The following is a 15,059-nucleotide window of genomic DNA, read 5'->3' on the forward strand; positions in this document are numbered from 1 at the left end:
CAGCAGTGGGTTTACCTTTCTGATGTAGCCCTGGTCCAGCTTCTTAATTTGTCACTCCAGTCTTTTAACATTCTTCTCCCGCTGCAGCTTTGCTTTTTTCCCAGTGCCTTCAAACACGGTATCACCTCAGCTAAATTGCTTTTGTCCTGCTTTGCTAACTTGCCCATACTGACTTCCATCCATTTTTAGATATAAGAAACACCATGTTTATTCCCAAAAGCCCATTCCTAAACTTCGTAACTCATTCTATTTTTTTTAACTTCAGTCCTCCACCACTCAGTGTAAAATTTGCCTTGCATAATGGAGCCTCTTTGGTCTTTTATTCTTAATGTATGTAATATGTATAATAAAAAAAAAATGTAGGAAGTCTAGTATCATAAGAAATGCTAATCTTTTACTGAAGTATGTACTGAATCAGTTCAGGGGATAATATTGAGTAATTTAAATAATCTGTATAATTTCCACTGCCTTGTCGTATTTTAGTATCTTATTTCTCTGTTTTTCCAGACTCTGACAATAAAGGTGTGAATTCTGGAAGATTGGTAGCTTGCATAACCACTTTGTTCTTATTCAGCAAAATAAGACCTCAGCTCATGGTTAAGCATGCCATGACTATGCAGCCATACCTTACCACTAAATGTAGTGTAAGTATAGAGCTGTCCTCTTTTTTTATGTCTTACCATGTAGTATTTTAAATTTAGAATTCACATTGTGTCATCCACATTTTAAATGATCGACTGTGTCATGTACTCAAATATATGTTCTAATATTTGTGGCAAGTTATATAAGACATCATTTTTCTGATATATTAAAAATGAAGTTCTGACTTCATTTCTCCATAAGCTCCTCAAGTTAAATGCTTATTAAATGCTTCCTAAATGTTGTAACTATTGTTAAGACCTCAAGAGTGAATGAGGCAGAGTTCCTCTCACTGAGAAATTTACTCTTTTAGATTCTGAATTTGCTTTTCATTTGTCATTTCAATATATTTTGAGTATATTTATTTTCTAATACATCAGTAGGTTGAATATGGAAAATCTAGTATATCAGAGATGTTAGGTGGCTGTTTTAAATTAATATTGCACATACTCTGTTATTCTAAGATAAAATGTGAAAATCAAATAAAACATTGCTTATATAAAATAATCCAGCAGTTTATATGACAGCACGGTGAGTTAAATGGCTTGTTACAAACACTAAATTTTGAAATATTCTAAAAACTTTAAAATGTAAAGTTTTTTTTACTTACTATGTCCCCATTGTTCCTAAGGAGCTAATTTTAACTGTTTTCTCTACAAGATTTGTTTTGCTGCTATGGTCTGGTTTTCTGGTGATCTAAATTAGGAAGTTCTAGATGAAAAACCTCAGGATGTCCTGAGAAATTTTAAGAACCAGAAGATAAATATATATAAAAACAACATTATAATAATTTCTGAGACCCTAATTCTATCTTTAGGGTTTGTATTAAATTCAGAAATAAATTGATTAATATGTATTCTATGGCCAATAATAATAGCTAATATTTATTGAACACAGTACCAAATACAGTGAAAAATTTTATATACATTATATCATTTACCTTGTGAAGTATTATCATTATTATCTCAGCTCTACAGATAAGGAACTGAAGCTTTGAGAATATAAATAACTAGCCCAGTATCACACAGCTGACCAGTCCCAAAGCTAGAATTCAACCCCATGTCTGTCTGCTTCTAGGACTATAACGAAACTTGCATAAATGGCCCTTGTTTGAATCAGTATTTTTTTTTTTAGCAAGATTACTTTGAAAACATTTTGTGTAATCTCTCTGTGTGTGTGTGCGAGTGCGAGTGCACACACTCGCATGCAGACATACATAAATGTTTTTATCACGTCAGATGGGTAATGTGCCAAGGTCGTAACAAGGTTTGAGAGGCACATTTCACATAATACCATGAACACCCAATCATCACACTTATGGACTACAAAAGGATCTATAAATATATTTTTTATTTGACCCTGTAGGTATGCCAAAAGGAAGGATGAATGTTGGAAAGTTTTATACACACACGAAGTTTTTATATAAATAAGGCCATCTCCTATGTGTTAGACACATTTAAATGTTTGTTTTTTGTACCCTACCTCCATCTTTATTCTTCTTCACCTCAGGAGAAACAACCTGGATTATCCTACATACTATATCCATGCTTCTGTAATTGTGCACATGCACACATATATAACTGGTTGACTGGGTTTTTAAAAATCAGGTTATGGAGTGCCTAGGTAGTTCAGGTAGTTAAGGGTCAGACTCTTGATTTCGGCTCAGGTCATGATCTCATGGTTCATGGGATCCAGCCCTGTGTCGGGCTCTGGGCTGAAGGTGCAGAGCCTGCTTGGGATTCTCTCTCCCTCCCTCTCCCTCTGCCCCTCTTCCACTCATGTTCTCTGTCTCAAAATAAATAAACTTTAAAGAATCCGATTATGTTATATACCTATCATACATATCCGTATTGTATGTGTATAGATTATCCGTTTTATGGATATTCTATGATACATTTAGCCATTTCCCAATTTGGCAGATATTTACATTGTTGCCTATTGATAGGGACTACAAAACAATGCCTTAACAGACATTCCTATTCATATACCTTTAAATACTGTGCTTTTTATTCTTTGGGATACATCCTACGGGATGGACTTGCTAGATTAAGGGAATGTTCTTTTGGTTCTGGTTTTGGGTTTTTAATAGATTTTTCCTGATTGCTGGTGGACTTGTTTTAGAGCCTCTTTGGAAACCAGTGAAGGACCATCTGTGTCATTTTTACACTCTTTGCCAGTCAGGTGCAAAGCAATAGTTCATTTTGCTTCATTTTCCCTTCCTTGATTTCCAAGAAGATTGAGCATCTTTTTTATGATATTAACCAATTGTACTTAATTATCTGTGATTTGACTGTATGTGTACATGTATATTTATATGTCATTTGACCATTTTACCTTTGAATGGTGGGGCTTTTTTTCTTTCCTTTTTTTGGAAACTCTTTAGTCTAAATTTTTTAGATGTTGAAACATCTTATGTTATAATCATTTCAGATATTTATCTTCATATTATGTTCTTTTGTTCTTTTCCTTCACGATTTCCGTCTTTAAATTTTTCTTCTAGATTTTAAGATACTTCTTTTACTTGATTTTCTAGGCTGATAAGAGTAATTCAAAGTAAAATTTTAGCTGTGATTCTCAGATTAATTTATTTTGACAAAAACTCTTCATTCCCTAGACCCACTGTAACTCATCCCTTGTTGCTTAAAGCACGTGGGAGTGGGAGACAGCAAGGAACGGCAAGGTTTCTGTGCTACTTAGAAGTATTCATCTTATTTTTTTTACTTAATCCTATGGGTATGATGAGAGGATGGATGAATGTCAGGTGGGCACGTGTTAATCAGCTCAAAAAAGTTCAAAATGAATGTCAGTAACCTGTTGCTAAGAATAAAGAGTGATTAACTTGACTAAATAAAAACATATATTGAATGTCTTCACAAAAATAACTAGTAACTGGTTGCCTTGGGGCAGGGGTGCTGGGTAACGAGAGGATAGGGGGGTGGGAAAGAGATTTTTTTTTTTTTTGGAAAGAGACTTTATTATAAATTCTTTAATAAACTTTTGGTTTTTTAAAATATTCTGCCTATTTTTTAAACTGCTTAGTTTTTAATAAAAGTTTTAAACTTTTTTAATATTAAAATTTAATTTTTCAAATTTTAAAATAAAGAAGTCTTATATCTAGTTCTGGGATTCTGTATTTTCATCTGTCATAAAAAGGGTTAACAGAAGACTTCTCAACCTGAGCACGATTGACATTTAGGATTGGATTATTATTCTTTGTTGTCAAGAACTGTTCTGAGCATTACAGGATGTTTGTCAGCATCCTTGGCCTCTGTCCACTGGATGCCAGTAGTACCCCCCAACTCCCCTCTTGGGGCAATAAAAATGTCTCCAGACATTGCCAGATATCCCATGGAGACACACTCACCCCCAGTTGAGAACTACTAAGTTAACATACTCCAGTTTGAAAAATACTGATCTTAAAAAACAGTATCAGTCTTGGTAAAATACTCAGTTAATAGTTAAACATCTTTGTTCAGAATTGGCTTGTATTAACGTTTTAGGGGAAAAAAAGAGTAACTGTACCATTGTGATTAAGTGACCGAAAGGTTACATGGTAACTTAGTGGCAGAGCTAGAATCCAGGTTCCTGATACTGGCTTATGCTCTTCCTTACGTAGGTTAAAAAAAACTTAAGTCTTTTTTGGGGACCCTGGGTGGCTCAGTTAAGTGTCCGGCTTTTGGTTTCATGTCAGGTCATGATCTCACAGTTCATGAGATCAAGCCCTGAATTAGGCTGTGCGCTGACAGCACAGAACCTGCTTGGGATTCTCTGTTTCCCTCTCCCTCCTTCCCCTGCCGCCATCCCTGCCCCACTCACTCATTCTCTCTCTCTCTCTCTCTCTCTCTCCCAAAATAAACATTAAAAGTAAAGCATCTGGTAGTCTTTTTTTTTTTTTTTTAACTGAAACTTGACATTCATAATACCTCAACCCTCAAATTCATAAAAGTGTATAAACTTTCTTGTCAGACTCTGATATTCATAAAACACTGATTTTATCCTTGTAGACACAAAATGATTTCATGGTTATCTGCAATGTTGCAAAAATCCTGGAGCTGGTTGTACCACTGATGGAGCATCCAAGTGAAACTTTCCTTGCTACTATTGAAGAAGATTTAATGAAGCTTATCATCAAATATGGCATGACTGTAAGTATTCAGTGTACCGTCTCTATTGATTAGTATAAAATTCACAAATGCTAGCTAAATCATATGGTTTACTTTTGTCTTTAACTCTTGCCTAAATGGTAACATTTTTTTATCTTTTAGGTAGTGCAACATTGTGTGAGCTGTCTGGGAGCAGTTGTAAATAAAGTGACACAAAATTTTAAATTTGTGTGGGCCTGTTTCAATAGATACTATGGTAAGTTCAGTGCCTGGGCTTTGAAGTTATTCTGATGGATCCTGTAGTGCGTCTAGCTCCTTTTTAAAAACACATCTGATAGGGGCGCCTGGGGGGCTCAGTCGGTTAAGCGTACAACTCCGGCTCAGGTCATGATCTCGCAGTCCGTGAGTTCGAGCCCCGCGTCAGGCTCTGTTTTGACAGCTCACAGCCTGGAGTCTGTTTCAGATTCCATGTCTCCCTCTCTCTCTGACCTTCCCCCATTCATGGTCTGTCTCTGTCTCAAACGTTAAAAAAAATTTAAAAACACATCTGATAAAGACAGCATCAAGGGAATTGTTAAGAGGTGTGATTGTCTCAGAAGCAATATTTTCTAGCACCTTTTGTATTTCCTTAATAACTGAATATAATCACTTCAGGAATTTACCTCATAAGTAACTGTTGGTCAGTTTTCTGCCCACTATGTAAAATAAAATTTAAATACCATTTTTTTCTTATATTAATTCTTTTAGGCTGTAAGGTATTCATTCTGTCATAATTCTAGATGTGTGTGACTCTTAAGAACATTAGTAAAATTTAACTCTAACAACTTAGCAATAATTATTTGAAGATAATAATTCAAGGATAAAACATTATAAATAAATATTACTTATCTTTATTAGGTGCCATTTCAAAATTAAAAAGTCAGCACCAGGAGGATCCAAATAACACTTCACTTCTGACAAACAAACCAGCACTTCTTAGATCCCTTTTCACTGTTGGAGCACTATGTCGGCATTTTGATTTTGATCTAGAAGATTTTAAAGGCAACAGTAAGGTACGATTCTAATATTACTTAGTATGCTATAAAAAATAGGACTGTGTGACCCTGTGAACTGAAAATTACTAATGACCCAGGATGAAAGCAGCTTTATAGTAGTCTGGTTTAATGAGAATTCTGAAGCAGTGCTACCCAAAACCTGGTCCTCAGACTAGCCTCTGATCAACCAGCTGTTTGTTACTGATTTGTCATAAGAAGCTTATACAAGTTATATCAGCTTTGTAAGAGTAGACACACTGGGTTAAGCAGCTGACTTTTTTTTTTTTTTTTAACTTCCTCAATGAAGGAGCAGTACATTAATTTGCATTTTACACAAGCTTCTTTGTCACACACTTTTATTTTGAATGTCACCATTCTAAAATTTATGGATTATAAACTTGTGATTTATTCTTCAGTAAAGTTCACATGCAGAAATTCTCATTGTTTGCTTTTAGGCTTTTTCTTTTATAATTGAAAACTGAGAGAAGTTACTCTTCTTCATACACATTAATGTGTTTTTTTTTTTCCCTTAGGTTAACATAAAGGATAAAGTACTTGAATTATTGATGTATTTTACAAAACATTCAGATGAAGAAGTACAAACAAAAGCCATCATTGGTCTAGGTAAGTTAAGTCTAAATTTCTTTATAATCTTAGTTGTTTGAGAGGTTGAGCAAATTTGGAAATATTGTGAGTCTACACTGTTTTTTTATTTAAGTATGTTTCTACTCACAGTAGGATTTGGTATATAGACTATAGGATTGGGGATTAAGACACCTGGGTTCCATTCTTGGCTCAGCCAGTGACTTTCTAGGTGACCTTGAGCAAGTCATATAACTACTCTGTTCATCAGAGAAATTTTATTTTGGTAGCATTAACAATGTTTGTAATTTTAATATGCATGAACAGTGGTCCGTATTAGTCTTTTGAACAAAAATGAGAAATAAATTTTTAGTTACCCAAACCTTACTAAATGTTTACTGATTTCTTTAAATAAACTTAAATCTTAGAATCTTAGTCCTCCTTCATCCCTTTCATAGCAAATCAACTAAAAATTCAGATATCACTTACTTTAGGGAAGTTCTATTGAAATAGTGTTAACTTCAAGCCAAATGTGTACCTCTGAATATTAAGTCTGGACATATGTTATATGAAGTGGGTAAACTTACAGTGTTAATCCAGAGAACAAATAGTGCAAATTTTAACTTGAAGAAGTAGCACTGTCTACAAAATACTACCTCTAGACCAGTTAATAAATGACATCTTGCTTGTGTGACCTTGGACTAGTTATCTGATCACTCTATGCTTTGAGTTTAGTTTGTATTTGGCATCAATAATACTTGCTATCATTAAGGATCTTCATCTTGTCTTACATAAATAAGTGTTTTGTACAAATAAACATGAATAGTATTATTTTGCTACTTATCAACTTATGGTTATAGAATTCAGCATTGTGGCTTCATTATAATGCCATAAAAATAAATGGAAGATATTATTAGCTCTAGTTTATTTTAGAATTTTTCTGTTTCATCAAATGGATATATATATACACACACATTTATTTATTTACTTTTTAATAATGCCAATGTAGTACCTTCTGCTAGGGATCTAAAAAATGTTTACAGACGTTACCTCTTAAATCCTGATAACGTCCCTTTGAGGTAGGTGGGTGGTAAATATTATTGTCCCCATTTTACAGATGGAGAATTGAGGCACAGAGAGATTATGTGACTCACCCAAGGTCACACTACAAGTCAGTGGTGGACCAGGAATAGAACCCAAGACACCTGACTCCTAATCCACTCCCCTAGCCACTAGGCCCTGCTCCCTCCTCAAGGTTTCCTCTTGTGTGAAATTCTCCTTTGAAATGCAATTTCTTGTTTTTAATTCATGGGGAAAGAAGTACCTGCTCTAATACTTCTCTGGGTAAGGCCACTAGCATATATTCTTCTGGTCATTTTAAGTTTTAATGTTTGAAAAGGAGCTCTTTCATATAAATTATAAACATTTTCATTAAGTATTACATTTAATTTTAATATGAATATATCAAGACATTTTTTTGTCTCTTTAGGATTTGCCTTTATTCAGCATCCAAGTCTAATGTTTGAGCAAGAGGTGAAAAATCTATATAATAACATTTTATCTGATAAGAACTCCTCAGTAAATTTAAAAATACAAGTTTTAAAAAACCTCCAGACCTACCTACAAGAAGAGGATACACGTATGCAACAAGCAGACAGAGACTGTAAGTGAAGATGTATTTTTAAATTTCACATTGTGGCTGGAGTTAGAATACTGTCCGACTCTTTTAATCCAGACACCTGAATTTCCTTATCTGTTATATGATAGATACGATGTGTCTATATACATGTGTAACGTGTATACATAATATGTATTATATGATGTAACACATGTGCAGACATTAACGTTTTGCAGGAGGATAGGGGTTGTAATTCTCATCAGGTGCCTCTCAATGAGGTGCGCGTGCACACACACACACACACACACACACACACACACACACACAAGATTAAGAGCCATTGAGCCAGAGTATTACCTATAATTTTGTACTTTTGACTGTGGCCTAATTTGGTGTAATTCGTAAAGTTGATACACATGTTCTTAATATGTTTACTTCCTTTTGCAGGGAAGAAAGTTGCAAAACAGGAAGATCTAAAAGAAATGGGTGATGTGTCCTCAGGGATGAGTAGTTCCATCATGCAGCTTTACCTCAAACAGGTGCTTGAGGCGTTTTTTCACACCCAGTCAAGTGTACGCCACTTTGCGCTGAATGTCATTGCTTTGACGCTAAACCAGGGTCTTATCCATCCAGTTCAGGTGAGTCTGTTTGATAGTGGCAGCACTTACTGAAAGAACCAGATTTGTTACCATTTGATGACATTGTGATTATACAATACTAGTTCTTTATTCATCTTAGTTGTTAATTTTTTATCCATTCAGGATAAAAAAGAATCCATCTCCTAGGTTGTCGTTACTGTAAAATACCCATATGTTCATAATATTGTATTTATCGAACACATTTCCAGTTTACATTGGTAGAATATGTACTTGGAATCAGTTTTCTAAGTAGGGATGGTTTGTTTTAATCCATATTGACTCTTATCCCTAAGAACCAATAGCCTGTAATGTCAAGAGAGTTAACTGGGGTTCAGAGTATTATCTGTTAACAGGGTGGATTGTAAGTCCATAGAAAAGTAAATCATATTACCTAAGCTCAGTTCCTTCATCTGTAAGTTGGAGGTAATACCACCTACCTAATACCTCAGCACACTGATGTGAGGACTAACTGACATAATAAAGATATATTAGCATCACTGAGAATTGGCAGCTGATGCTGACGTAGTAGTGTATACACTGTCTGACATGTTCAGGAGAGTACCATAAGCTACAGAAGGGAATTTACTAGACAATCAAAAGCCTGTATCCTTTAAAATTTTTATTTTGCCTGTTTTTTTGTGGAACTTCTTCTAAAATATGCTATATGTGAGTATGCTTTGTTCTTCCCTGTGTCCTGAAATAAAACACACTGATGAATTCTAAGAACAAACAAGGACATTCTCTTATGACACCATAATGCAGTCATCAAATTCATGAGATTTAACACTGATACAGTGTTATCTAATATATAGTCCATTTTCAGATTTTGCCAGCTGAGCCAATAATATTCTTTATGGACTTTCTTCCCCCAAGTCAGGGTTTAATCCATGATCATCCTTTTCAGTTAGTGCTGTGTTGACATTTTTTAAGCTGTTGTTTGTTTGTTTGTTTGTTTGTTTGTTTGTTTTCAGGTCTCCTCACTGCTGATTCAGATTCACTTAACATAGTATTGGTGTTTCTTAATCTTAGAAGTCCAGTAAATATGGCTGTTACCAGAACACTAGCTGTCGAACTGTCTGATCATTGAAGCCCTATATATAAAATCAGTGTTGCAAAAAAATTTATATTTTTCTGGTTTTGAGTATGAAAGGCAAAGTATATTTTGCCCTGTATTATCTTTACATAGCAAATTCAGTCAAGCTTGAAAAATTACTGGATTATACATTTGCATTATATATCATAATCTTAAGTGGGTATTATTCTTAGTGTAGGAGCCCTTTATGTATGATTAAAGAACCTTTACTTCACACAGAAATTGTTTCCTTTTCATCAGTATTTTTGCTGATGCTTCATTTTTTTTATTTGGTTTTTTTTTTCCTTTAAGGTAAATCTAAGGGAAGATTAATCATTTTTAAAAGAACACTAAAACATGACATTTATAGGAAGGCCTATAAAGCCGAATTCATATATCCCAGTTATATAGCAAGTTTTAACATATGTCATGAGACATACAGAGCTTTTACTACTGTGATGTCTTATAAACTCTTTATTTTTATTTTTAGTGTGTACCATATTTAATTGCTATGGGAACAGACCCAGAACCAGCTATGAGGAACAAGGCTGATCAGCAACTGGTGGAAATCGACAAAAAATATGCTGGATTCATTCATGTATGTATTTTTAAATTGTATAACCTAAATTTAAACATCTTTCTTTGGTATACCATTTCCTTGATAAAGGTCCTGCCCATCTTCATATTAGAATAACATATTTTGCTTAGTACAGTAAAACCTTGGTTTGCGAGCATAATTTGTTCCAGAACCATGCTTATAATCCAAAGCATTTGCGTATCCAAGCGAATTTCCCAATAAGAAATAACGGAAATTCAGATGATTCATTCTGCATCCCAAAAATATTCATATAAAATGATTACAATACTGTAATATAATACAAAATAATAAAATACAAAATATAAAGAAAAATAAATAAATTAACCTGCACTTACCTTTGAAAACTTTCGTGGCTGGTGTGAAGGAGACGAGAGAGGAGGGTTATTGTGTAGGACAACTTTCACTATCACTAACGGAATCACTGCTCTCTGTTGGCTCATTGGAATCTTTTTCTGTATGGGAGCCATTGTGTACACTCACACGGATGTTGACTACGGTATGGTATTAATAAACTCTTGTCATATATTGTAATGTAACTGGCCATAAAACAGCAGAGGAAAAGGGTCTATATCTGCAAGCAACCTGACCTAGAATGAAGCAAAGCATTCCTAGGCTTGCTGTTGTATGGAAAGCAAAGGACTGTCCATAGGTGCTTTGAAGTGACCAAAAAATACACTAGTGCCAGTTGTGGGCACCTTCCAACGTTCTGAAAAATCACTGATTTCTGCCAAACACCGAAGCCTGAGACCGAGCATCCAAGCATGGGAGATGATCACCCACGATCCCTTAGTGAGAGAGAGAGAGACAGAGAGACGGAAGAACCATTGGCTCAGTTGTGATCATGTGATGTTTGGCATCATGTACTACAACTCTTAAAACTGAGCTAGAGGTGATAGTCCAGCAAGCGTGCTGGACTAAAAGTAAGGTTGCCTGGGTTCTAGTCCCTACAGTGTGATCTTGGCAGTAATGGCTTTCTGGGTCTTGATTTTTTCTTATATAAAACAAGGGGGTTGCAGTAGATGGTCTCTGATGTTCCTTACAGCATTTGAGTTCCATGATTTTATGATTTTAAGTAAGAAAACTAAACAGTGGAGTTAGCCTCTGCTTATAATATTCAAAGTATAGTTTTAACTTGACTCTTAATTTCCATTACAAAAATGAGCCTTTTATTGATTTCAGATGAAAGCAGTGGCTGGTATGAAGATGTCCTACCAGGTACAACAGGCAATCAACACATGCCTAAAAGATCCTGTGAGAGGTTTCAGACAAGACGAGTCCTCTAGCGCTTTGTGTTCACATCTTTACTCCATGATCCGTGGAAATCGCCAACACAGACGGGCCTTTCTAATTTCTTTACTCAACCTCTTTGATGACACAGCAGTAAGCATAAAAACCTTTTTATTTTAAGAAAATAAATGTTGTATAAATTTTATGCCTAAAGTAGTCAGCATTTTGAAAATATGACCATTTTAGTCAATAATAGTGACTATATTAAATATGTGTTTCTTTACATCTTCTTATATTAATTACAAGGTATATAGTCAAATTTGGAGGGGAAGTTTCACATGAATATAAATACAGTGAGCGATAAAGTAGTATAACTGTGTCTCCATACTGAGTATCTTATGAACTTTGATAATAGTTCCTTTAAGCATAACTTTAAATAAGGTACATCACTTAAATTATCACTTTGGAGGATAAGTTACTTCAGTAAATAAGGTCAGACTTCACTTATTCCTGCTACAGTCAAATATTATTAGAATAACTGTTCCAGGTTTTTGGCTACTGAAGTCCTTATTTGTTCAACTTGACTTCCTTAATAAAGAGCCCACTTGTGTGTAATTACAATTTTGACCCTTTGGGCTATTGCACAAGTTGCACTGGCCAGGCCCATAAACGAACAAAATAGAAGGCTCTGTTGTTTAAGCTTACCTCTTAATTTATTCATTCATTTTACACACATATTTATTCAGCACCTGCTATGTGTGGTAGTCATTGTGCTAAGAGATGAAGATAAAATGGTGGATAGGACAGATTTAGTATCTGCCCATATAGAGCTTTACCAGTTAGTCTGTGTGTGTGTAAAGCTTTGAAAAGAACAAAAGAAATATTTTTTTGTATTTAATCACTTACAAGTTGATTGTTATGATCCCAAAACCAGATTTTTTTCAATAAAACAAAATTTAAATTACCAGAATGTAGATACCTTACTAGGCCTCTTTTTTTTAAGTACTACATGAAATTTTTTGATATGTGATCTAGTAGATAAATATTACAAGCACTTATTTCAGAAGTACTTGGACTATCATTTAATCATCACCATGACCATCATCATCATCATGTCATCATCAGTATTAAGTTTTCATGGTATGTAGGACATCATGCTAGGAGTGGAAAATGGTATGATATAGTGCTCTTGCCCTCAATGGATCTTACCTCCCTCCAGTTGTGGAGACATGATAAAGGAAATAAATAATAGTTAAGGTTAGCATATTTTGAGTGCCAGGTGGTTCATACTGTTGATACTGCTCTAGTCCTTATCTCTTCTCCTGAGCTTCATTCCTGTGTGCTTTCATTGCCTGCTGTGTGTCTGTCACTAGCTCGATGTTCTGTCACCCCAGCATGAGCAATGCTAAGCTGGAAATTCAGCTGTCATAATGCAGTGCCGTCTCCTGTTTCCAGGAAAGGATGTCAGAGGAGGAACAAATCACTGAAGGCCTGGGAATTAGATGAGATGGACCTACTATTTAAGGCAGGGGTAAAAACATAATAAAGGCACAAAGATAAGAATGTGTGGGAAATAATGAATAGATTGTTATTCGACTGGAGCAGAAAGGTCATAATAAGGCATGGTTTATGGAAGATCTTGTAGACAGTGAAAAACCAATAAAAGCATTTGAATGAAAGTAATGTGGACAGGTGCCAAAGGACATTTTTAGGAACATGGATTTTTTAGCATTGTGTTCACACTAGAGGTAACAAGGGACTGATCTATTATGATGGTGGTAGGAAAGGAAAGAAGCGTGAAGAAGTAATGAATGAGGCTGTGTAAGAATAGTCGAAGGATAACTGGAATATTCTTGTCCTGAGCACCTGAGAATAATAATAGGATTGCTGAAAAGGAGTTGGCTTGAGAAGGACATAAAAAGAGGAATAGTCGAAGAGAGAACTAAGGAGGAAGAAATTTTCAGGAAGGAAAGGGTGGAGGGTAGTGTCCAGTGCTACTCACAAGTCAAGAAGAGATTTTAAAAAATGGGTAGCAGTCAAGCAGTGAGGGACACAGGTCTGATTGTGATTGAAGAGTGGTAGGGAAGACAATGGGGGAGCAGCTCTAGAGTATTCTTTTAAGAAATTTGATTTTCGAAAGGGAAGAGCAATACAGGACTTCTTTATGACCAGAGTTGAAGAATTTCAGTTTTTAAAAGGTTTATTGAGAGTAGTCCTGAACATTTGCAGCTTAGGAGGAAACAGTATATATAAATTAATGTTAATAGATGAGGTAGAGTTCTGTGTTTGCGTTTCCCCAACTGTAACATGTAGATGTTGACACATATTTAAAAATAAAAAAATAGAGTGAAAGCAAGTTTATTCCATCTGTCCTACTGGATTTTGTTGTTGCTGTTGCCGCTGTTGGGTTTTATGTTGCTTGCATGGCAGGATAGGTGAGATGGTAGAAGGGAGTATGCTTTGATTGCTATATAGTTTTCATTTTTTTTCCTAAACTGTAAATGTTTTAAAGGAATTTAAATATTAATGTGCCTTTCTGTTTATATTCTGTATGGTTATGAAATGCTGAAAATCTCTGTTACTTCTTTTTAAAGCAAACAACCAGTAGTAACCCTAATTTTTGCTTACCTCAGTTTTTATAATGTGGGGGACTATGGTAGCACTGTCAGAATGACTGATTTTCTAAATTATGTATATGTAGGAAACTGACAAATGTTTTTTGAATACGTGAGCTTTGATTTTTTTTTTTTTTAACCCACATGTTAGTACTATTATTACTGCTTATTGTTGAGGGCAGAATAGTAACTGTGTGTAACTGATCTCCATATGGGTTAAACTCTTAGAAGCACAATGACAAATCATTATGATTCATATGTATACTTTCTGATGTGGTATGGATTTATCATAAAGATCCCATATACTCTATAAGAAAACTTGAGGGAATTCCACTTGGGTGCACTGAAAAATTTCACCTCTTCCCTTCTTGAGGTCCATGGTATACTTCATTATGAAATCTCTTAAGATGGGTATAAGATTATTTTATAAAATCCATTTCTGTTACCCCTCATCCGTTTTTCTTACCTCCCTTCCCTGCTCTCTCCCTCCCTCCCTCCCTCCCCCGCCCTTCTCTTTCAGAAGCATTAACTGAGGTGAAAGTGCCCTCTAATATTTTTTCTAAAAAGGATTTTTGGATGGATTTCTAGATTATCCACTAAACATGTGTACCTTTTTTTAAAATTTACAGAAAACAGAAGTGAATATGCTCTTGTATATAGCAGACAATCTAGCCTGTTTTCCATACCAGACACAGGAAGAGCCGTTGTTTATAATGCATCATATAGACATTACACTCTCAGTTTCTGGTAGTAACCTACTGCAGTCATTCAAGGAGGTAAGTTACACACATTACTATTCTTATGCATCTGTCAAAGTGCAGGCATGCTATTTTCACTGTTTTGTTTCCATTGTTCTTTTTTTTCTTTTCACAGGTATATAAAACCTTTCTAAATAATTTAAAATCTGGGCAGTGCTTGAATTGGGGAGAAGAA

At 35.0% G+C, this 15,059-nt stretch overlaps 1 protein-coding gene and 1 non-coding gene across 5 annotated transcripts in view; one reads left to right on the forward strand and one right to left on the reverse strand.

The window, feature by feature from the left end:
* Positions 1-15,059, forward strand: part of NIPBL (NIPBL cohesin loading factor) — a 197,158-nt gene that overhangs the window by 174,624 nt on the left and 7,475 nt on the right. For all 4 annotated transcript variants that reach the window (XM_078445006.2, XM_078445004.2, XM_078445009.2 and 1 more), the window contains 10 exons: positions 508-644; positions 4,644-4,784; positions 4,905-4,998; positions 5,640-5,794; positions 6,310-6,400; positions 7,848-8,021; positions 8,424-8,614; positions 10,177-10,284; positions 11,464-11,664; positions 14,756-14,902. In XM_078445006.2, coding sequence (XP_078301132.1) covers positions 508-644; positions 4,644-4,784; positions 4,905-4,998; positions 5,640-5,794; positions 6,310-6,400; positions 7,848-8,021; positions 8,424-8,614; positions 10,177-10,284; positions 11,464-11,664; positions 14,756-14,902 — 1,439 coding nt within the window. The remainder of the gene's footprint in view (positions 1-507; positions 645-4,643; positions 4,785-4,904; positions 4,999-5,639; positions 5,795-6,309; positions 6,401-7,847; positions 8,022-8,423; positions 8,615-10,176; positions 10,285-11,463; positions 11,665-14,755; positions 14,903-15,059) is intronic.
* Positions 1,872-1,973, reverse strand: LOC132682623 (small nucleolar RNA U13). The gene has a single exon (XR_009611794.1). It is a non-coding gene; the product is annotated as a small nucleolar RNA U13 (small nucleolar RNA).

This window comes from Panthera onca, chromosome A1 (assembly GCF_046562875.1).
Source record: "Panthera onca isolate mPanOnc1 chromosome A1, mPanOnc1 haplotype 2, whole genome shotgun sequence".
NCBI classification, from domain to species: domain Eukaryota; kingdom Metazoa; phylum Chordata; class Mammalia; order Carnivora; family Felidae; genus Panthera; species Panthera onca.